This window comes from Melospiza georgiana, chromosome 6 (assembly GCF_028018845.1).
Source record: "Melospiza georgiana isolate bMelGeo1 chromosome 6, bMelGeo1.pri, whole genome shotgun sequence".
Classification (NCBI taxonomy): domain Eukaryota; kingdom Metazoa; phylum Chordata; class Aves; order Passeriformes; family Passerellidae; genus Melospiza; species Melospiza georgiana.
Window position 1 is genome coordinate 8,282,057 of NC_080435.1, and position 25,111 is coordinate 8,307,167.

General features: G+C 41.4%; 1 protein-coding gene across 1 annotated transcript; it reads right to left on the bottom strand.

The window, feature by feature from the left end:
- Positions 1 to 2,939: 2,939 nt before the first annotated feature.
- On the bottom strand, positions 2,940 to 12,916 carry LOC131084348 (astacin-like metalloendopeptidase). Its single transcript, XM_058025733.1, has 13 exons — positions 12,848 to 12,916; positions 12,620 to 12,644; positions 10,369 to 10,385; positions 9,967 to 9,991; positions 9,045 to 9,116; positions 8,119 to 8,253; positions 7,376 to 7,493; positions 6,457 to 6,635; positions 6,245 to 6,329; positions 5,727 to 5,854; positions 4,637 to 4,752; positions 3,995 to 4,220; positions 2,940 to 2,974 (listed from the first exon to the last, which is right to left on the bottom strand). The coding sequence occupies exons 1-13, from the start codon at positions 12,914 to 12,916 to the stop codon at positions 2,940 to 2,942; spliced, it is 1,230 nt and encodes a 409-aa protein (XP_057881716.1).
- Positions 12,917 to 25,111: the final 12,195 nt, after the last annotated feature.

Below are 25,111 nucleotides of genomic sequence, written 5' to 3' on the forward strand. Positions count from 1 at the left end.
GAAATCTTTGTATTTCATTCCACAAAGACTGGCCCGGCAGGATTGCTATGGATGTAGTTTGGGGGGAAAGACAGAGTCCTAAAAGAGATGTTCTGCTGCATCCCTGGGAGGCTTTGCATACATGAAGTTTTCCACATTCCCAAAGTGGTTTTGGTTCAGAAGTCTCAGCTTCACATCTCCTGGGTAGCAGCTCAGAAGTATAAACTTGTAGAGGAGCCTCAAAATGTGCCTAGGGCTCTGTCCTGCCACTGTAGCTTCCAGACCAGGACTGCCTGAGGGAGATGCCCACTTCTGTCCCAGAGCAAACTGAGCACATATCTGCATATGGCTCCAGGACAATTCTGATCATGATTTGTGATGCTGCTCTCCCTGCTGAAACATTCTCTTGCTCAGCAGGTGTTTTCTTCAGCAAGATGGTGTCTCTGAAGATGTTGGTGCTGCACTACCTGGTATTTCTTCTGGAGATAGCCAAGGATGAGGAAGAGCATGCAGGTATAACTGTATGTTTGTGAGTGTGTGACAACGAGTGTTTGGAGTGAACTGGGCCAGTTCAGTGGTGGCCTTGTGAAACCACGCCTAGGCTGACACTCAGGTGTCCTGCAGCCCTGTCTGTGGGGTTCTGCATGTCCCTAGAGCTGGAGAGAGACCCCCACTTGTATGAGGGAAATGCTACACTTTGCTATAGGGCAGTAAGTAGAGATGTGATCCTACTGAACAGGGCGGCTTCTACCCTCGAGCTGGAATCGGGACAAGGGGCATTTATGGTCACAGCAAGGGGATGTTAAAGTCCTCAGGACAGAAATGGCTTTCAGACACAAACAGTGTCTGAAAAGTGACTGCCTCGGCTGCTCACCACACCCTGAGCTAATGGGATTTCAGGAGTTGTCCTGGGACAACTGGGTGGCCACATCCTTGGGTTGAACCTCGCTCTGTCCCTGTGACCACCTTTAGCCTTTTTCAGCCTGTACAATAAGGATCAGACCAACTTCACACAGACCTGCACTTTGCATCTTGGCAGGGAAGTGCCTCCTCTTCCCCTGGAATTAAAAGAAGAAACTGCAGGCTCTTAACATCAGCTGGGTCTAATATTTTCTTGGCACAGATTGCTTGGTTTTCCTAAAAAAAAAAGCTTCTTAACTATTGTAGCAATTTCAGCAATACACAGATGATCACAACTTTAATAATTTCTCAGCCATTGCCAACAATATTTCCAAACTCTTATCAAAATCATTATTCCCCCTTCAAGGGTAAGTACCTGAATCACCTGAGCCTGCCTTTTCACCGTTGTGTAGAACACATTATTCACAACCGAAATTCCTCTCAAAAGTAATGCTAGGATGTTAGTCCTCACTCTCTGGCTTTGCAGTATTATTTCCTCTGTTTTGTTTTGCAGGAACTTAGGAATCAAAACTGGCAAAAAATTTTTCTAGACCTGCATTTTTAACAGCATTTTAGAAGGACTACTCCTTTAATGATGTGTTGATAGCAGCACTCGATTGCTCAGAGTAACTCAAACAACACATCAGAAGCTGAACCCATCTTGCAGTGTCTGAAGAGCTGAAGAAATGCCTCTTCTAAGGCAGCTTCGGGATTGCTGTGTTCAGAGGCATTTGCACAGCCACTGTGGGTAAGGAAACAATCTTCAATGGAATTAAAGCTTCTCTCAAGAGCTGACTCTTACAGCTTCATCTTACAGTTTCTTCATCTTACAGTATAAACACAGACAGGCCTTTGAGCAAATTCTTTCAGATTAAGTCTTTTTGGTGCCTTCTTTAACAAAATAAAAGAATTTTTTAAAAATTCATTTTCCATGTAAATTTCACTCTGAAATTCAAATTATTTTCCCATTTGTTTTTCTAGAAATGTATTTCTCTGAGAAGAATTTCAAGTTTTCTAGTGTTACAAAGTAGGAATAGGAAAAGTGTTTCCTTTTTTTCAGCCTTAAAAATACAAGTATTAAATACTCAGGTTAGTAATATATTTAACACTATCTGTCAATACTACAAATTGAAATAGCAGTCTATTTTTTTCTCAGATCTCTTACAGGCTTGTCTTGGTCAAGAGAATATAATTTTAAAAGTGTGATTGCAGGCAAGGCTATAAAATGAACACTCCAGGAGTTGTGACACTCTTGCAGATCGCTTATGAGATCAGAAGAGAAGAGCTTGGATACTTTCTTGACAAAAAAGATTTCTTCTCTGAACATGTGCATGAACTCTGGCAGCATTATCTTGGCCTGTGATAGGCTTAATCATCTCTGCGGGATCAAAAATGGCTTGTGGCTAAACAAGCACCCTTAGCTGTCCCCTGCCTGCCAGAACTGCACAAGGAAAACTGCAGTAGGAAGTACCAGTCCTTTCCTGGAAGTAGATTTGTCTTGTCCACCTTTCTTGTGATTTACGGATATAAGAGAATTTTGAAGAGAGAAGTCATTTTGAGAAGTGGAAATATTAGGCTGGTGTGGGACTCTGTCTGTCCAAGACCTTTTCATGCTCAAGACTGTGAATACCATAAAATGATTTTTTAAAGTTTGGAGCTGGTCTCTTCAGCCAACTAACTAAACCCATGATGATGTCAGTGGTATAATTAAGAGACATCCCTATGACTGAACAAAGGGGCTAAGAAGTCAGACCACATTGATGGTGTGTTTGGCTGGAAGTGACTACTGGAAAAGAGAAGCGGAAACTTCTTTTTTAATGAAGCTTTTTATTCAATTGTTAAATAGAAAGAGGTAATAACTTAACTGTGCAGACAAAAGGAGAAGTACACCAGATGTATAGAATTTGTACATTTGTATGGCTTGGTGAATAAACGTTTTCATGAAGATGTGAACTTTGATTCTTAATAGAATTAAATTTCATACTGAACCAAGCCAAGATAGGAATGAAGTAGGAAACACATAATTTCAATATTCACAGAATAGGTTCTTCTTCATTAAGTCAGTTGTGGATGCTAGATCTTCTTTGGGTCCTCACTGTAAAAGAAATGAGGGAACACTTAGAAGAGAAGTCTCTGGACAAACTGTAGCAACACTTTCAGAAGTCTCTGGACAAACTGTAGCATCTCTGAAATACGTATATGCTAAATCACATATTATCTGGCAGCTAAGATTGCTTTATATTTGTGGACACAGCAAAGTGGCACACGCAGTTTCTTAATTTTTCTTTCCTTCCATAGCAACAGTGGACAGATATAGATATTACAAAGAGACAATGCAAAATTTCTGGTTTGGTTTGGCTATATGGTCAAGTTAGTGCATTTCAGTGGATTCGTGCAAACTCTGCATGCTTGTTCTTATCCCATGGCAGATACAAGGCTGCACGACACAGCTGAGCTTCCTTTCCCCCCAACACAAGCTGCACTGCTGTGCAGTTGCCATAGGCTGCAGTCACACACACAGGAATTCCTTTATTCCAGCTGGTACACGCTAAGTAGAAAGCCTGTGGTCACATAATTGTTTAGTTGCGCCCTTAGTTCTTAATTAAATGGGACTGAAGAAAATGTGTTCTAGCTGGAAAGGTTCCAGGAATCCTGACCATGGAAATGCTGCCTCTCTTCTTGTCAAGGGCCTGGGTGACTTCATTCACTGTAGATCTGTCTCACCACCTGAACTGTGTGATTGAAAACTGCACCTTTTCCAGGTGAATGATATATTCAAGTGCTGCATTACGATTTCTTCTCTTTCTACTGTGCTAGTAACACTTGTAGTGTCATTAAATTGATTGCCCTTATTGACACATGCTTTGGAATGGCACATATCTGAGAGGGAAGGGGAACAGTGAATCACCTGGCTAACACCACTTAACCTGAGTGTGGCCCCATCTGCCTGAATGAATGAATGGGGTCAGTGTAGAACTAATCTCTTATGTCAAAAGCAAGGAAGGAAGTGATGACCCTCATGGAGAGCAGTTCTTCAATGTTTTTCCTGAGTGAATGGAAAGGTTGATTTGGCATTGACTATTTTCCTTGCCATTCTCCTTGCTCTCAGACTTACCAGCAGTAAAGGTGGCTTGGAAACCAGAAGCTGTCTGGGCACCATCTGTGATGAACTCTACGAGCATAAGATTACTGGAAGCAACTATGCCACTGGGGATCTTTGATCCACAGGTCTTGTCCATTAGAACTGGAGAAGACTTGCTGGATCCATCATAAACCTTAACATAATCACCCTGACAGCCTTTAGTTATTTGCAGCTGAAAGGCTTGAAAGTGCAGGGAAACCTGGAAGGGAAGAGAAAATTAATTTTTAATATATAAGTATACTTCTTTCATGGAATGTCCTTTAAAACAGACAGAACCTAAACTGTAGTCAAGCACAGACTCAGAGACCAGAGCTGCTTATCCAGCTTTGTCTCTCTTCCCCTGAAGTTGCAGGGTTCAGATCTAATCACTGAATGTTCCCATGCTCAAGGAGCTTTGTCCTGACTTTTCAAACCTGAAGCCCAATTTGTGGAGATTTTTCAAAATCACAACTCTTTGAATTGTCTTTGTCTATACCTGGCTTTAGCACGTACCTCTCTAGAAGTAGAAACTATTCTGAAATTTTTCTCATCTGGTAACTGCTGTACAGAGCACAAGATGCTTAACGTTGAAAGAAGCTCAGCCATCTTTCCAGACCACTATTAACCTGTGTTTACCTTTCTGGATCGGGTTCGGATGAGCCAGACACAGTTGGTGTTATCTGAGTAATTCCTTGGGTAGTTGGCTGATCTCAGTGACCCAGAAGGTCCATCAAGAATAGTGCTGCAGCGACCTGAGGGAAAAATGCTTGCTTTAGGATTGCAGAAGGTTTCATAATAGTAGTTCATTCACAACTACAATCTCTTCAGAATGGACTGATCTCTGTTTTCTGGTCTATCACCCTTCATTTCAGAGTACTGGTACATCTTGATTAAAAGGAGCATTCATGTTGTCCTAATTTCACATAATGCATCAAAGAGGAAAGTAAAGTAGTGCTCTGAAAATCATTCCATTTATTGATTAGCTCTGTCGTTTAGCAAGAGATCTCCTTCTGCAACTCTGTAAAGAGAAGTTTCAATTCACTGCAGATGGTGCCACTGTTTTCCATTGAGAAGGGGAAGTTAAGTGATGTCAGAAGAGTCAAGCACAAATACGATGCTTCTACAATGCTTAAATTCTAAGCCTAGGAGGAGCACTTGGGGTGCAAGAGGTAATACTTTCATAATTTTTTTTCCTTTGATTGAATAAATTTCTGTGATTGTATATAAAAAATTCTTCTAGCAGAGGGTACACATAAAGAGTTTAAACATATAAACTTAGAATAACAGACTTTTGAAAACTGGACAAGGTAACATGAAACTGTTCAAGTTAAAAGGAGCATAAAACTGTTTTGTTTTGGATCAGGTCTTAAATACTAGCTGACATGAGGAGTGGTGTTATCTGGCTCTTTTGGGATTTATAGTTGTCTGCTGAACTGTAAGAAATCAAATTATTCTATTTAAGTTTAAGATGTGGTATGCAGTTAGTCTAGTTGCCCAGCAGCCACTCATGCTAATAGCAAATGTGTTTGATTTAATTTAGAGGCAGTTTCCATTTTCTCACTAATCACAACGTGCCTCCAGCTTTACCTTTGCATTCCCTCCCAGAGTAACCCTAGTGGGTACCAGGAATTCATGAGAATAGTCTCACAGTCTGATGAAAAACTGCTGTCTCTGCCACGTGCCCAGATCTGAGTTGAAGATAACAGGGAAGTCTGGAGATACTTACTGCAGTTGTAAAGTTTGTTGATTTTGGCCACATCCAAGTTGCTCATCCCTTGTCTCTGTCCAATATGTACTGATCTATCAGGAATTGGTACAATAGTTGCTTTCCCAGTGGTATTGCTAAATGTGTATCTGAAAAAAACCCATGAGAAACAATGCTCTCTAAGCACCATAACTTCTTTCAGGATTCAGTAGGATGCTTTGGAGGGAGAACAAGAATTGTACATAAGCTATTGCTGTGACTAATAGTGCTGTTTAAACAGGCCTCATTGAGATGTCCACCAGTAAGCAGAGTCAATGTCCAGACGGCCTCCTTTGCTCCCAAGCCCAGCAGTGGAGGGCTCCCCAATGGAAAGCCAAGGGACAGTGTATCCCAGCCCTAGTGAGCAGCTGGTCTGAACTGACTCACACTGTTTTTCTCAGAAGGGGAATTGGGGAAACTGATAGGAAAGAGTTATGATAGAAACTAATTCTGATACAAGATTTGAGTTCCTGAAATAGTAATGCCATGCTGCTACTTACGGGCCGTAGTGCATTACTGAGGAATAGTCATACGGAAGATCCAGGTTATTGGAGTTTTCAAATTTCTTGAAGTCTGGTCTGTCAGCTGCAATATATGATAATGTATTTAGAGTGTGCTTCCTCCCTTCTCCCTTCAGGGGAAGAGGGAGAGCAGGGAGCAGTAGGATGTGTCTACACCACTTCCTACACTGAGGAGTCCAAAGTGTACTTACGAGGACTGATGTACTCCCACATGATCTTTACGTGTTCATCTCTGTCACTTCGAGAGTGCTCGTGCAAAAAGCCCAAAGCATGCTCCAGTTCATGCTGAATTACTCCTTTCCACATGCAGCCTCCTTTCATCACAGAGACAGTCTGTCCACCTCCTACTCTCCCATAGTTGGACCAGCAGCTGAGAGAGGCATTGAACAATAATACTTATGGGATTTTTATTGGCAAGCAGGCAAAGAAGCAGAACAGAGAACCTCACTTCACACACCTCTCGTGGGAGTGGAATGATTCCTCTCTCCACTGTGATAGCCAGAGTGCAAAAGTGACTATGGCATATAAAGGAACAAAGTGTATGATCATTGCTAAATGGAAGACTTTTGTTAGCACAGAGGCTCCTAAATTCTGACTTCACCGTGACTTTAACTCTCTTGAAATAACAATTCTTTTTTTTTTTTTTCAAAATACTAAAGACAGTATCAGAGCTGGAGATAAGATGGAGATAAGATGGAGATAACACTTCCAAGCTAAGTTTTGAACAACTTTCTCACAAGCTCTAATTCTGAGCTTGATGATCAATAGTGCGATTCAAAGAACTGTTTATTTCATATGTTGGTCTACTTTTGTAGATAGGACCTACAGTATTCAATATACGTTGTGCTGAAGTGTGCACTGTGCCACAGAGAAAACATGAGCTTAGACATTCTTTCCCCCTTAATGGTGCTTTTCCATGGTTTGTATTATTTCAGTGTCTGTAGTGACTTCCTGATGTGCCTGATGAGCCCTTGCCCTAGTAAGGTACCCAAGGATGATACCCTGGCACTGCGATAAAACAAAAGCTTTTTCTGAGGTCACACAGAATCAGTGTAGGGAAGGACTGAAAAATAGAGTAGAAGTAACTTGCTAATTTATCATTCAACTCACCCATCAACAGATCTAATACTGAGGTAGTCACGTTCTGCCTTGCGCTCCACAAAATTAATACAAGTCAGTGCTTCAAATTCTGCCATGGCATCATGAATCCCTTTTACATGGCTCTCCTCTGGGGAAGAAAGGGTTAATTTAGGGGTCACAAGCACAGATTAGCAGATGCCATTAAAATCTCACATAGTCTCAAAAACAGGATAAATGAGGGACAGAAACATTAGCCTAGGTTCTTAGGTTCTTTTTTGCTCAGTACTGAATTTTGTTTAAGATTTTAACAGCCTGCCACAAGACCCTCTTTATCTGGATATTTGTCCAAATGTATTCAGGTGCCTCTTTTTTCAATGACTTGTTCTTAATTATAGTGGCCATTTTGATGTATCTCATTGGACACTTGGAGACAATTAAAGGAAGCTGTTTTGCTTTTGAAAAGCATATCATTGAAGCTCTACTGTAATAGCCATGAACCTTATAAAGGAAGGCATTCTGGAAGACAACATTAGAGGGAATGGTTATTGTTGTCTCCAAGAGATCAGTCCCAAAACATGATGCAGGCAAAATGCCTCAATGAATATTTCTGGTTCAGGCCCTTGTAACTTAAAATTTATCTGTGCTTGCACAGCACAAGTAAATCCTTAGAACTGATCTATTCAGCTGGTTTTTTCGTGCTCACTCAATGTAAGTTTCTCTCAGAAGAACATTGGACAAAACCCATTTAAAAAATAATTTCTATTCAAACCCACCGTAAGCAGGATCCAGTTCATAGGGAATACGAACAATCCCGTCACTGGACTGGGGCCAGTGGCAATGGCGACAGTTGATGGCACTGCGACTCCTCCGTGGAACTATGTCACCTTCCTGCAGAAACTGGGAGCTGTCTGGGGACAGAGAAAGGGTGGAAACATTTCAGCCATAAATTGCTGGACACCTGCTAAGCACACTTGAAAAAACAAGCAGTCTCAATAGTAAGAATGATGTTTTATTCTGGTACTATTTAATTATCCATCATGTGACACTGAGTGAATGGCATCAAATATCTCCCCAGGAAGGTGCTGGGCAAAATCAGAAGGTGCCAATAAGGAAACCCAATAAGGTGGGCAAACGAAGAAGAGGAGAGTTGTCAGGAGAAAACTGTAAGAATATTTGGTGTCTCTCTCTACAGACTACTTAAAGTCACTTGAATGACTCTTGGAGGAGAAAATGTGAGGAAAACAAGCTGATATATCAGGGAATGTTTGGAAGGATCAGGGAAGAGGAAGTTGGGAGCAGTGAGAATGGAACTGACTGCAGTTTATCTAGGAGACTGCACTGCAAAGCCATATGATGGCTGAGTGCCATTCTTCATTCCAAAAAAAGGCTGTTAAATAAGCATACAAATACCCACATTTTCTCTTTATGTCAAAGATGACAAAGATGTTGAAAGCTAAAGCTGAAGAAACTGAAGTTTTCAGTTGCCTCCACACCTGGGAGCATCAGTACTGACTCAATAGTTTGAGATACTATAGGGCTTCAGCAGACTACACCATAATCCCAGTGGTATCTCTTACATGGTTGTGTGTAAGATGGGAAAAACATTTGCACAGATTGTGTTAAGACATGGTACCTCCTACATCACCCTAAAAAAGCAAAAAGGACAGCTCCCTTATAGACAGGAATTTGGTGGCATTACCTTTGTTAACATTCAGAATTTTGTTAAAAATATCTTCGTCCTCCTCATCAGTCTCTGTAGGTGAAGGAGATTCTGTGCAGAAACACAAGAGTATCACTTTCTCATTCCCAGAGGAAATATGAATCCTGATTTTTTACCCTGATGATGCATGATATTTCCAGTGACGCATGTAAAGCTTACAGAGTCTATTTAGGGACTGGAGGGATGTTCACTCATGTAGATGTTTGTTCACTGACAACCTTGAGAACTTCCTAGCTGTGGTTATTTTGGCATTAATCTAGTCCCAAGAGCCATTCTCCTTCAATTATTTCATTCTCTCCTTTTTTCTTTTCCTAGCCATCATATTTTTAGGTCTGAGATGGCACAGTTTTACTTCTTTATGAACAACTCACACTCAGATCCCCAACAGAAGATACCAGAAACAAAAATGGATGGAGAGCAGTCCTGCTACTTCTTGCTGGACATGATGACCTCCTGAAAAACCCTCAAAATCAATGACACTGGAACTGCATTCCTGTTCCACGGGTCGGACTGATGTACCCATCTAAGCCCAGCACTGGGGACTCAGAGGCCTTGCTAGCAAAATCAGCCAACTCTGTGCATTATGCAGCAAGTCTTGACATCAGTAAAAAGCAGAAACACGTGACCTCTGTGCTTCTAACCTTTAGAAGTGGCTTAATTCAGGACACGAATTAAGCAGAGCTATTTTAGCAATATAACAGCTGAGGTTTTTAGCAAGGCCAAGCAATTGGCCAAAACCAAGTGACTTTGCTTTGCATGAAACATTGTGGCGACTGCATTTATTTGAAATTCCTCATAAAGGTTAATTTGTATCAAGCCTATGTTATTTTCTGAAGTAACTGAGTAGATAACAATCAGCACATCCCCTCAAATATGTATTTGTAGATGGAGTAGTACATACCATATGTATTCTCCTGTGTAGTAACCTGCAAAGACAATACATTAATATTATCTCATAATTTATAATGTAACATTAAATTAAATAATAAAACATATAAATTATCAACAGCATCATGCTACTATTGTCATCTTTCATCAATGCAACTTTCATGTACTTTGCCATGTGCAAAGAAGTACCATGGGGTGGTAGATACTCTTCTTTGGTAACTGGCAACTAGGGGTATCATAAAGGCAAGTGCAATATGAAGTGTGGAATAAGGTTCAGAGACACTCTGATGCACGGTTGAGCAGAGAAAACTTTGCTACACAGATGTAGATGAAAGGGGAGTCCAAGAGTCCTGGCCTTACTTTCCGCAATATTGAAGCCCAAAACGATCAGAAGGGCTGAGTTAGCTTTCCTTACCTCAGTAGGCTCTGTTGCTGCAAAAAGACAAAAAGACAAGCATCAGACTCTGAATGCAACTTCTCGGTGTGTAACAGCATGGATGCACCTCCTCAGCCATGGGAATGCCTTTGGCAGATCCCTTGGAGGAGTGCAGGAGAATGGAGAGCACCAGCTAATGCATAGGCACAGAAATTAAAAAGATACTTAATCAAACAACTATGAAAATTCCTAGTAGATTGTGCTGAGGAACAGAATCCTAAGAATTTACCATCTAAGAATCAGCAAAGCATTTTATCAGTTTCAGTGTAGAAAATTGCAAAAGAAATCAGTGACAAAAAAAATGCTTTGTCCCAAGCTTTCTCTGCAACAGGTGCAGGCAAATCAGCTCAACAATATCCCCTGGTTCCAAAGTGTCAAACAATAAGGTTATAACATGTGATGGGGGCTATAATTTAGCATGGGGAAAATAATCTCAGCTTTAGTATGCATCTGACAGCAGCTTGGTACCATTCTGAGTTCTAAGGTGCCTTTCTACTGTGATGTCTTCTGATTTTTACCAAATATGAGATTCTAGATACAAACCAGAAGTGAAAATCTGACCTGATGTATACATTTTTATCTTCATTTTTATAATATCAAAAAAGTTTAAAAGTTGGAAGGGTCTTCAAAGGTCATCAGTTTGTCTGCTTTCCCTAAGGCAGAAACAGTGTTATCTGTATTATTCCTGACCACATTTGTTTGACCTGTTCTTAAGTATGATGGATATGTTGCAAGCCTATCAGGCAATCTCTTCCAGTTTCCTAATAATTGCAATCTTCCTTGTCAAAGTATGAAACAATTTTGTTTTTTCTAGTTAACACTGAAACAGAGAACACTCATGTAAACAGTCATTATTTGTAAGCCCATCTGTGCCCCAAATTTTACTATAATTTTTCTCAGTAAAAGATATACCAAGCTCTATCACCCCTTGCAGCACCATTCCTTTTTCATAATTATTGCTCAAAGGTAATGAGGAGATGTCTTCCTTTTCAGACTCCATCTAGCACCCGCAACAGAATCGCTTTTATTGAGCCAAAAAGACTTCAAGTCTGTGTTTTCAGGCTGTTACTTCTGTTATATGGCAATGGAAGTCCACGGCAATGATGGTGGTTTATTATAGAAAAATTTGGTCAGTTCCCACCAGCTGCATCAGAGAGATCCATGGCATCTAAAAATATTCTGCAGGGAGGAACGTTTTTGAGATGGGTTGACCAGATCCAGAATTTATGTATCCAAGAGGTACTAGATTAATTGAGTAGTCAAAATCAGTGGAAATTAGGCTCCAGTTTCCTAGGCACATAAAGCCTGCAACTTCTTTTTAAAACCCAAATGAGACACCACAGAAGGCGTCTGCCATCTCCTTGATGAAATGAACATCTGGTGTGATAGGGCTCTCAAAATTATACAGATCACATTTTCCCTACACTCTAAATACTGAAAGATGTCTCAAAAGGCACAAAAAGCAGTAACAATGATACATTAAAATTCATTGCATGCATTTGTCCCAATAAACCTGCAACTTTGAGTCTGAGCAACTGACTGCCTTGAACTTGAGCAAGAGTGTCCCTTGGTCCCTTCTAAATATACTGAGCAGTAATTTTACAACATCCCTTTTTCCCCATGCCATTAATGACAGTTCAAAAGCAGAAATTGTCAATGTTCTTTTGTCACTGACTTGCTCTATGTCAAGCAAATTTTTCCAAGGTGTCTTCTTTTTGTACACATTACGGTCAGCCTGTTCTTGCTGTAGTTAGTCTGCCTACAGTTTTCTTTCCACTGACCTCTGAAGGCCTGCAATTATCTCCTTGTATTTTGCAAGTTAACTGTTCAGCTAAGCCTGTTCCAAACCAGAACAAAGCAAATCTTTCTTTGATGCCTGACATCTTTGTCATACAGCTGAACCCAGGTAGAAAAGGAGGGAAATGATTAGCAGTCTTATTATAACATTCAACTTAATGAAAAGGTATCAGGATGTCTAATTAAAATTTTATTTTCAAGCCTGTGAAAGCACATCCAAATTAACCTAATAAACCATGCCCCAAAGTCTGTGTAAAGCACATCTTTGTAAAAACACATCTGTATTCAGCTCAATAACAAGTTATGAAACATAGCCTTATTCAAAAGGCCTGTCAGTGCTTTCACATGCTCTAAAAACAAGTCAAAACCAAGAATGTAATAAACAGTCAAGAAATAACAGGTGCTTTTAAAACACAGTATAAATCCTACTTACTTGTTGTGCTGTTTTCATAGTTGTCCTGCAAAACCAACAGGTAAAAGGCATTATTCTTCCATAGCTGACAAACACAGCGACAAAACCAGGATGAATGGAGGAGCCAAATCATTATGTTGCCTTTATTTATTATGATATTACTAATATTTTCTGGCAGAAAAATTTATCAAAGTGGGCCTCCACAGCTTCACTCCAGGAAGACCATCCCAGCTGGAGAGCTGCTCTCACCTGAATGGGGAAGGCCCGGGCGGCGGGCAGCAGGAGCGCGGCGAGGAGCAGGCAGCCCTGTGGCCCCATGGCGCAGCGTGCGGGCCCTGCGCCCTGCCCGGCAGATATAGCGGCCGGGAGCCCTGCCCCAGCCAATGGGAACCCCAGCAGGAAGCAAACTAGCAAGCTTCTTTTTCTGCCTCAACAGCAGGTTTAGCCCCTGGGCATCTCCCGGTGCTGCGCTATCGCCGCCGCCGTGAGCATCCCTGGGCCGCCCAGGGCCATTCGTGCCGCTCTCCAGAGCTGGCTCGGCCTCATGCTTGGGCTGCCACGCATTTCCTCTGCTTCTTAGAGGATCTTTCCTGAAATGTTCGGCTTGACTGTTACTACCCTTGTTCCTGGGTAACTCTCCAGAGAACTGGATTGTTAGGATTTCAGAGGGTAGGTGACTCTTTTCTTTATGTGGCTGAGATTACAGAAGGCCATGACACTATTGTGTTGCTTTGAAACATAGAACATGTCTACCCAGTGAGCTTATCAATGTGTCTTCCCTGAGACAGCTTATGGTTCTATACGTACAGATTTTTGTTTTTTCCTGTGCGTTTCTTGATGTTTCATCACACCAGGAGCATTTCCTGTGCCCCATTGTTTCTGCAGTCTGACAATTACAGGTGCGCTTATGAGTTTTGTGACCAGCAATCAGAGAAGGGGAAAAGAGAACAGCAGCATAAGCAGCACTTACTCATTTTGAGAATGATTAACAGAATTTGCTTTGCTGGAGTGCACTAGTCCAGAAGCAGAGTGCCGTTGTCTAGAGGAAGCAGTGAGCAGATGTAGCAAGAAATGCTTGTAGGAGGAAAACCAGCAACCACTGAGCTTCTTATCACAGCAACCTCTTCTCACAGCAAAGCTCTCTTACTGAACCATTTGCTGAAGCTGCTGTAGCTGGGAAAGCGTCTGGTCTCTGACACACTTTTGGTTTGTGTCAGAGCACATTTTCCATGCATGGAAAAGGAAACTGAATTATAAAACGCACTGATTCTGTCTCTAGACCATGTTGGTGCTCAGATTCCCTCAGAGTAAGTTTTAAACCCACTTATTCCTTATTTCTGTGCTGAATAAGAGGTTCTAGATATTCTCCATATTGGTCAATCAAGAACCAGCAGAAGGCTTTCCATCTATTTTTCTCCAAATCATACCCAGTCAAGAGTAGGAATTAGATATAAATGAAATCTGAATTGTGTTTGAGGTGTCCATTACTCTTTAATTTAGTGATGTAAAGTTGTGGTGCACACTGCTGACTATTTTAAGAAAGTCTGGATTGGCAAAGTCCAGGGATAAACTTTGAGCACCCCCACAGGAAGGCAGCACAGGGGGATATTACTTTTCCTTTTCTGTGTCTGCACACCGGCTGAAGGAAGGGCTGCCCCAGGCACCGGTTAATAAACAGCAGGGTGGCACACGGCCCTTGTGACCATGAAAGAGCATCAACATCAGCCATTGTCAGCACGTTAATCCTGTTGAATGTCCTTTGTGCACATAATTGCTCTCAATGTGCAATGCTTAGTGTCTTTTTTTAATATTTGTCTTTCAGAGGGATGAAAATCTTCCTTTTGCTAAAGCAAAGCTGTGCAGCTCTGGTCTGCAGTGGGAGAATGTTTCTCCATGTTTCTCACTCAATGTAAGGACAAAACAAAGGTCCGTGATTCCAAATACTTTGGCATGCAAAACCATACTAAAACCACACTGCAACATGGAACTTGAATATAATCTGCTTTCATTAGAATTTAGGAGGAAAAAAAGGAAAATCAGACCACTCTCAGGTGGGAAAACCAGTCCAGGAGAAAAAGGAAGGATCAGAGGTAGTGAGGGGATTAAACAAACTTAAAAAGCAAGATAGGAAGGTTGGTAACCTCAGCATCTTTGTAGCATGTTATTGGGAAGATACTACTCCTGAATGTGTGATTACCTGCCTGTGCTCAGGAAAGAGTGAGGCAAAAAGGATGCAGCATGTTTTATCTTGGGTGTGTTACTATGCTGACAAACTAAACAGCTCATGAAATAGATTGCTGCATGCCATGCTTTCCATAACCTAACAAATAGTGCTGAGGGAGGAGGTGGCTTTTTGGGTTTAAGAATGTGGCTGTAAATGCTGCAGCTGGCAAAAAAAAAACCCAAAAAAACCACGTAAGAGAGCGAGAGGGACGAGAGGGAGCACTGGTACTCATGGTTCCTACCAGTTCTGAAGATCTTATCACCTCATGCCTCTTATTTAGATTCAATATTTGGTTATTTTCCAATACTCATGGGGGAGGCATTGTCAGCAGACCTGTTTTCACTAATCAAAATACACACTAATTTATTGAGATATTGCATTAACAGGACACAGTTTTACTAGATTCAATGAAGCTGATATCTCTAGTAAAGAAAATGCCACAGAAATTGTTTCCAACCCTTAGGAGCCAAACAAGGACTTTCCAAAGAGAATCTGTCTTTGAATTTATACAAGAAAAGCCTGTGGGAAGTTTTGTCAGACCCAAGTTCTCTTCTTAGGATATCCTAGTTTCTGGTGGACAGTAGGGATTCCACAGATTTTGAACATGTGAATAATTATTAGCAGACGTCCAAAACCAACATCAGAATCTCAAGAAGTACTCGAACAGTGTCATAGTCCGCAAGAAGTCTCTCAGCAAAAAATAGCACTGCTCCTAAATGAACACCACAAAACCTGGAGTTATGCCTGTTAGACTTGTTTGCAGAAATCTGTAGGCATAACTAAGAAAATAATATACAGACACACCAATTAAAAAAAAAAAATTTTCTCTTTTGATATGGGAATTCACTGCAAGTATATATAGTCAAAATCAAAACAGCAGATGCATGAAAGATACAACAACTCTGCAAAAATCTTTCAGATTTTGCTCAGTCATATGTCATTTAGTCATATGTGTTATTCTCTTTGGAGTCTTTCACTGTAAACAGCTCCCAAAGTATAACGTAAACCATCACAATTTAATTATGGAAAGAAATTGCACTAATTGCTACTAATTGCTGTGCCATGAAATGCAGGGAAAAAATAATTCCAGGAACTAATAGAAACCTTTAGGTCAAACAGCATGAGAAGTTATGTGATAGCTACCATTCGTGGTAATATACTAACTAATCTTGAAAGTTTAAAATCATCTGGCTTTACTAAAACCAACCATTGAAGCAATGGTATAGACCACAACACATAACTGAAATTGCTGTGGATTGGCATCACATGAATGAACACCACACAATTACATCTGCAATCTGGGGTTAATGACAAATCTGAAGCAGGAATATATTATTTTAGGTACAATTGCTCAGTATCATTTTCCAAGAATGTCTGCTTTGTGCAACATTTCAATATTTTGGCTCACTTTCATTTGGAAAAGGAATTCTGGTTTCCACTGAGCTCTTGGTTCATGGATTCTGAACTCCCATCCTCTGGCCAGTAAACCTGCTCCTGTGCAGTGCTTTCAGCTCAGTGCTTTTTGTCTTCCTCTCACTAATTCCAAGTTCCCTAATCACACAGAAATCACTTCCTTTTCTGTGCTGTCTTTATGATCTGACACTTTTCAGATATAAATCGGTCCCCACACAAGCTTTCTCTGTGCTGGCTTAAAGGACTTTCAGCCCTTTAGTCTAATGATTCCACTCTTCTTGATTCTGCAGTTATATTTTCATTCCTTCCAAGTTGCCTGTGCCTTTTTGGAGTGCAGTGATTAGGAGTGGGCAATTTCAGAGGATTTAATGCCAGCCAGTACTGCACTTTGCTGGTTGAGAGTATTACTGAAGTGCTGGCAGCTCCTGAGGGTTTCACAAGTAACCAGCACAGACTTCAATTCCCTGTGTTGGAGACTGACGTGTGTTACAAAGGACAGCTCTAGACAAGTCAAAGTGGAGTTAGAAGCTGTTTCCCAGTGCCCACAGCCATACTTGCTGCATTCATAGATTTACTTGTCCTTCGTGTCCCTCTCCACATTTCTACTTTGGATCCTACCTCCCAGAGGAGACCTGGAGTTGCTTGGGTTCCCGTTCCACTTTCTGTTTTGCTTTCCATTTTTGGGGGGTTTCCACGTCATTGCCAACACCATCTGGAGCAATGAATCCACATGATTTGCAGGTTCTTTAGCAGAACACTGACACATCCTCCATGATATTAATGACTAGCTCCAGCTGCAGTCCTAGCCCTGACTGTTTATTGAAAGAATTCAAACCTAAAATGTTGAACATTGGCTTGATATTGGTTAGTCACTTCTCTATTCAAAGAGCCAAACCTAGAAAATTTGAACTTTAGTTTGTGGTCAGAAGGACAATGAAGAAAAAGATTTTTTTTTGACGGGTTCCTCTTTTCAAAAGAAAAATATGGAGATAGAAAAAAAATAGTAAAGAAACAAGTTGGAATAGTAAAAACATTGTAACTTCTAAAATGAAAGTTGAAAACATGTTGATTTTAATTTCAAAATCAGATTTCATTTTTAATGATATGTAATCCAATGGCTATTTGGGCTGAGGGAAGGAGAATGGAAACTGGAACTTTAATTTGGACAATTCTAATAATGAACTTCTGATTGCCTTGAAAAAAAACAAATTCCTTTCTTTTATCAGGAGAAGCCATCTGATTTGTCTGCTGCCCTTAGGTGAAGAAAGGATGGATCAAAGGGTTTACCCTGTGTTTCCAGCCTGCAGAGCAATGTTATGCTGATTACAAAGGAATCCATGTGATGGGGTAAGGTGCAAGCTGTTTGAGCAGAGCCTGGGGTCATTTTTGGTCCCTCTGCCCTCTGAAGGGAGACACCCAGTGCTGCCCCAGCTGGGGAGATCTCCTTGTGACAGATTATGCAATGCCAGACAGCTTCCCTGCTTGGTTTGATCTCCTGGGAGCAGAAGTGTCCTTTTGCCTACCGGGAAAATTTTGCTTATGGTAACCATGCCATGAAAGTTATCCTTGTGAGTGCTTGTTTGGCAGTTTAACTAAGGCAGAGGAAATGTCTCATGTCTGCCTCTCAGATGAGTGCATGGGAGCTGCCTGTGTGTGCTGCAAGTGGAAAGCACATCTCTGCCTCTACAGTACACAGATCTGCCCGATAAAGAATCCATTAGGGAATGGGCATTGTCCCTCACTCAAATATCACTGCACTGACTTCTGTTTCCTTTGTCCCTCATCAGAAAGGCTGGGCTCTCTGACTTTCCTGCTTGTCTCAGTACCTGTGTCAATACCTTTGTTTGTTATCCACATATTTCCTTCCCAACTGTCTCTAAGCAGGATTTTTTAATATTTCAGTGGGAGTATTGAGAAGGCTGTTTCACTCTTGCTGTTCTTTTCTGATGCACCAGGTTAGCTGATGGATTTGCTTCCTCTTCTGGGAGGATAATTTGTAGCTCCTCTCATGTCTCCTGAACAGGTGAGTTTGGACACTGCTACTTCTGACTTTATCTGGATCCACAGAGAAGTACTTCAGGAAAAGTTAAAGCTCAGCTCTTCCAGCCTGTCTTCTTTTAAGCGAGCTGCTATCCAGGCAGATACTAGTGGCTAAATATTAACATTGGAAAGATTAATAATAAACCTTAAAGTTACTGAAACAAAGAATCCACTTGCATGTTCCAGGAGTCTTTTGCCAAAGAGAGCATTTGCCTCCAAAGAAGCAGCCAATGATCTCTGAAGCTCTGACCAGAACAATTGATGCAGCGTGGAGGATTCCTGGGCATGCAGGGCAGCCAGCAGTGTGTTTTGTCCCGTGTCTGCTGTGAGCATGTAACCAAAGCCTGGTGGGCTTCAGAGAGCCACACTGAGGGGCATGGTCTGGCCTGGGGGCCGAGGGTCCAGACTGGACCAGCAGGGTCTGCCACCCCACCAGGTGGGACAGCAGCAGAGCTGGGGACAGCAGGGAGAGTGACTGGACAAGCAGGTTTGATGCAGGGGATGCTGGACCAGCCCCAGCAGAGCTGCAGCGGGCAGGGAGGAAGGGAGGAAGGGTGGGAGGCCAAAGGCTTTCCTGCTTTGTGCTGTCAAACACTCACTGGGTGGTTTGCACAGCAGAGCCTCGGCCAGGGCTAACCATCCTGCCACCTCTCATTGCTGGGCTTTAGTTTTTACAAGGAAAACAATCTACCATTGCCACTCATGATTCAACCATTTAATCTGAAAACCACCCTTAATCCCCTCTCAGTTTCTGAGGGATACCCATTTCTGCCTCTTTCTCTGTGCCATGCTAGGGCTCCTGTTAAAAGCACATCCAAAAAAAAAAAATGTGCCATCATGGATTTACCCTTCCACCAATTCCATCTGGAAAGGAAATAACTTTTTTCCCTATTTTGCAGCAGGAGGAGCTGAATGTGTACATTTATGTCTACATCTCTCTCCCCCTTCCACCTAGTGATTTTATTTGGGTCTCCAGGAATTTCAGGATTTTTACCATAGGGTCTGAAAGGATCCTGGAGCATGAGTGTGCCAGTCTGTTGCTTTCACCATTCCTTCAGGGAAGAGCGGAGCTAACAGGGAACAGAGGGGGCTGCTACCCAGCCCATGAATTACCTATCCGTGATGCTTCCCAAGGGAGCTGTGGCTACATTAACCTTGGCTCACAGCTGCCATTACATTAAAGAAAAAGCTTCCACAGGGGCCTTTCTTTTCCACTCATCTGCAGCAACTATCCCATTAGTTACTGAACACATTAAAGGCACATTGACACATTACCTACAATTACAATTTCTGAAGTCCTTATCAGGGTTCCCTTTGTTGCTCAGTGAACACATCCCTCTCCTCAGAGCAAGTGCAGTTGAAACAAATTAGAGAGGCTGCCTTGAGATCTTCAACTAAAGAGAAAAGCCTAACTATGTTTTCATATATCATTTATTTTAAATTTATCTAACTAGCTGATAGAAACATGCATGGCCAAACTTGAATGTTAGGGCCTTCGAGCCTAGCCTTTTTGCTTTAGAGTAATCTTTTTAATTCTCCTCAGTGAACTCAGATTTGGCTCTCAGTTCACTGGTTTGTATGCAGGAAAACCATTTATTTGTACTGTAAGATTTGAACTGCAGCTTTTTTCTTACAGGGATAGTTCTGTTGTAAATCTGCACATGATGCAGTATGAGTTCACCAACAAATCAAGGTCAGGGCATTCTGAGAAATCTTCTACTTAGAGGTCTGCTTCCATCCTTTGCACATGTATTTGCCTTCTATCTCTGATAAGAATGTCATAAACAGGTTCTGTGTGGATATTTGTATTTCTCCTTTAAATAAATAAATTCTTTTTGTAGGAAATTGAAGTAGTGAATGATGTGAAATATTCAAAGTGGTTGGCTGGGGTATTTATTACTTTCTTTATTCTGATAATCTCTTTTGATCTTCAAGAGAGAGAGGCCCATGTAATACTTGTTTTGGACCATCATAAAAAGGAGAAGAGAATGTAGAGCTCGTCTCTCCAAGAATTTATGAGGGCCATAGAGGCAGTCTCTGTGGCCTGCCATTAAATGAATTATGGCTATAGCCTCGTACCATTGCAATTCTGATATCTTAAGATCTGTTGAAAGAAAAAGGACTAAGGGGCTGGTTTGTGCAATGACATAACTGAAAAGAACAGTAAAATGCAAATAGAAAAAGAAATACATATATCGAATAGTCAAGTCAACCTTTTAACCCAATAAATGAGAAAAACTCTCATTCTTTGCCCAGTCATTAAACTAAGTGGGCAGCTGACCTACTGGTCCTCACAGGAACAGGACCACATGTGTCTCTCCTCATGGGTGTGTTTGATTAAAGCACCCAGAAACTGAAATGAATGGGGATGTTCTTTGCTGTCACTGAAGACACTTGTCCTAAATTACAAGCCCTTAGGAGACAATGATATTTTTTCCATACTCCAGTGTATGGTTACTGCAGCCCATGGTTATCCTAGGGTGATTTAAAGAAGCCTTTCATTAAGCAGTATTTCCTGAATTGCAATGCGTGTGTTTGTGGCACCACATTTGGCAGGGACTGGGGTCATGTGCCTTGTCTTTTCTCTGGCTGTGACATGACACAAAGCGGGTTTGGGAGCTTCCTCATGGGGCCATTAGTATGACCCAGTAGGCCCTGTGCATTCCACTGTGTCTGGAACAAAGTTACCTAGATTTTCAGGATGTTTATACCATCTACATCGTTGTTATAAAAAAAAAAGGTTAGATATGACTCATAGTGTGATTTCCATGCCCTCATCATTTCCTGATCTGTGCAGAGAAAGCCAGACTGGGTAAGATGTTGTAGGCAGCCATCTCTCCTACACACCTGCTATGCAACTGCTGAAGATTACACAACTGTCCCTGTTCCACAGACAGGGGCCGACCTTTCCCTCCTACGGTCTGGTACCAAGTGTGTCACAACTTTGAACAGAAATTTTGACACTAGATTCATGTATTTTGCCACAATTTAGGTGAAATGCAAAATTTAAACTTTATTGGAACAAAACCTCTTTCTCTTCTAAAGCCTCTAAAGCACAGCTTCAGCATGATTTAAGCTTAATCAACTTTATTTTTGCCTGATATTGCCATGAAACTCCTTCAGTGGAACTTCAGAGGTACTTCAGAGGAGTTAGGCTGTACAGACAAGAGCCTGACAGTGATGAAGAAAGTGCAAACTGCTGCTGATGCGACAAGTGTGTGCCGTGTTGGGGACATCCAAGATGTACGGGCTTGAGTGATGAGGGCTTTTGATACATAGTGGTGTGAGACAAGATGTTGGATGGTAAAGGCAACTTGCGTGGGAATATCGTGATTTTTAATATGACCATGTTAGGCTTAAGCTCATTTGAAGTCTCTTGGGAAAAGACATCAGCATCAGCCTGAGATTTCAGATTGTAAGAAAATAGATCAACTAAATGTTGGTATGGGATCTGTAATCTATTTATGAAACATGACAGTGGGAATGGATCAGGAAAAGACTAAGTGGAGATAAGGTAGAGAGAAAGAAGAATCATCTATCTTCTCAATAGATAGTGGATTCTCACATGGTGAAGAAAAGGGAAGACCTACAAAATGAATAGATAAAAGGGAAAAGAGAAGGAGGGGGGAAAGGTTTATAAAAGCAGAGGGAGGATGAAACTGAGTTTTGAATGCCATAGTTGTGCTCAGGAAAAAAAGACAGTGAGCTGGCCAGTGTAAGCACGGCAGTGAAGTAGAGACTGTGGAAACCAGCATGGAAACAACTGAGTCAAGTAAGGGAATTTGCACTAAGAGTTTTACTCTTCATTGCTGTGTCAGGTTTCCTCCTACCGGACCCAGGGAAGAGCCTCTGACCCACTTTGCAGATTTGCAGCTTGCAGATTATTTACTCCAGAGTTTTGACAGCAGCTAGGGAACAGCTGAAGACACAGGGCTTCAAGTCAGTGAGCCCACTGGGGAGAGGACAGTCTTCTGAAGTATAATTTGGGCAGTTGAGAAAATTAAGGAAGCAATTTCGTAGAGCTACTGAAAGGAGCATATACGGAAGGGCTCCTTTCAAATTTGGATGTAACTTTTTCAGTCTTATGTTAGGGGAAGGTTTTGCCCCAATGTCTTTGAAGATTGTGTGTACTAAGCAAGTACAGCCCTCTGGGGCAATCACAGGCAATGCCCCTGTGATTTCCACCACGGAAGTGTCTAAATCCTGAAGGTGGTGGCTATCTCAAGATCATTTAGATTAGGCCTGACTGCAAAGCTGTCAATAAATGTGCTGGCAGTAGTGTGAAATGTGAGAGACCTATGGCTCTGCTCCTCTCTGGACAACATCAATTATGAGCAGCAAACACCTATCAAACTTGTCCAGGATGAAGTCAGATCTCATTGTGATCTCAATCTGAAAAGCTAAACATAGCATATATTTCTGCAAAAACCAAAACCAACTCCCTACCTAAACTCTTTCAAAGGAAGAAGGCATGGAGGCCAGAGGGATCAGAGCAGTAGAGGAGTAAGGATACTGTAAGCACAGATCCATGCCACTCCTGCAGTTTACTGGGTGAAAGGCATCTATCCTGATAGCTGGAGGCTGTTTTCTGAAAAGGCTGTTTTTGTAGAGGGTGTTTTTCTCTGACTGGAAAGTCTGGCTTCATGATCTTTTGTGCCAACTCATTTTATCAGAGTACTGGCTGAAATTTGTATAATAGCAGTGTCATGGAAAATATTTCAAAGCCTGACAAAATCTTATGGGTCACAAGGAATGGCTAGAGGTGAACATGAACAGAATATAATTTCTCAAGTTCAGAACTAGAAGATGTGATTCTTTCTTATCTTCACTTATTTCCTCCTCTTTGTTCTCTGTCTCTTATGTCAAGGAACAGGATCAAACAACGTCATCTTAGGGAAAAACACTCCTGTACTGTTCTTGATATTATAAGCACTAAAAGTGATTCGCCATTAGATGTTAAGAATTACCACTGCTGAGGTACTTGCTGCTTCTACTGATTGAGGTAGCCAGCCAAAGACCCCAGTAAACATATGGAGTGACTACGTGGAGCAGCTCAGTTCCCAGTCTGCTCGCTGTGCCTTCCTCCCTGTGCCTCTTTGGCAGATGGAGGGGATACATGAAAACTTTCACCGAGACTCAAAGGAAACAGGGAAAGAAACAATAAGAGACCAACTTTACATGAGTCAGTGAGTCAAAATGCTTCCAAAAACCAAGCTGATTCTCAGAGTTTTTCCTAAAAGATGTAGGAAATAAAATTTATATGGCATGTAACATCTGCTAGAATAACCACAGGTCTCTCTGACCCTGTGGCCTCTGTCTGGCATGGGCCAAAAGTGGCTGCCTAGAAAAGCACATAAGAAAAGGGCAAACAAGTAGGATACTTCCCCCTCGTTTTGAATGTGAGTCCTACTTTAATTTTCCCTGTAGTTCTTATACTGGAATTGGGAAGCTGATCCCCAGCCAGTTTCTCCCCTACACTCAGGATTTGAGAGACCTCTGTCCTCTTCCCTTGCAGTATCTCTTTTCCAGGCTGAGGAGCTGTAATTTGCTCTTTCATTCCTTTACACAACCAGTTCCACACCTTGAGTCATCTGTTCTGATCCATCTATAAGCTTGATTTTGTTTGATGACACTCTATTTTAGACTGGAAAGGCAAGAGCTGTATGTAACTCTTAAAGGAAAAGCAATCTGCTCTAGAACGGGAATTAACTGACACAAAAGCAGATGTTGCTTTGACCATTTTGCTGCTAGTTTGATTCTTGAAGTGCAGTGAAAGATAAGACAGCATTTTTTGATGGGTCTTCCCTATCTTTCTCTGGAAGTATTTCTGCAGTGACAGTGGAATCTGCAGTCAGAGAGGCAGTGGGATGAGGAGCCAGATGTGGAAGGCAGAGCCTCCAGGCTCTGCTGCCAGTCCTGAAGGGCTGCTTGCCTGCTTGGGCTTTCTCACACAGTGGTACCTCCTAAAGAACAGTTGTAGGTGACTTTTTTTTTCAGCTTAATGCCACACAGTGCTGCTCATGTTCCAATGCAACTTCCATAGAATTTTGCCATGGAAATGAGCACACAGATCTTGCCACAAGTGCCAGGTTGGGTGTAAATTAAATGAGAAAACCCCCATGTAATTATGGTCCATATTGCTAGCTGCTTAAGCTGTAATATCAGCCAGTAATTTGGAATAATATTTTTCTTTATCTACTCCTTCTTTGGGAGACACATATAAAACCCAGATGCGTTCAGTATATAACCCTGATTCATTATCAGAGTGCATCTTATCAGCAAACTATTCTCAGTTCATTTTCAAATAAAATGGTGTTATCTTGTACTTAAAGGTTTAAAGACAAGGCTGAGATTAAAGTGGATAGAGCTAAGGCTTTACAGGTAACCATAATTCTTGAACTTTTTGGCTTTGCAGCCTTAACACAGCTGGAGATATAATTACAGCTGGAGATATAATTTTAACTAAAGGTACAAGATCCAAAGACTTTCTCTGCAAAGTATCCTTTACAGCATTGGTGCTGCAAAAGGTTGAAACTCTGGCACGTTATAAACGCTAAACAGAAACTGTAAGAAAAATATTGTCACCTCTAGGAGGCAGCCGTATATTGCAAATACACAATGTGCACTCTGCTGTCTGGCACTTCGGAAGGCTTTGAAGTTTCTCAAATCTCCTGTGGTTATAAAAAAAAAATCTAGGGGAAATAAACATTTGCAGTGGAAATATCTGCCCAGAAATAAGCTCTGCCTCTCCAGTCAATCAAGAGCCAGTTCTCACATTAAAATGAGTTAGACACAAAACAAGTTCTATTTTCCTGCATTTTCAATAGCAAATTAGC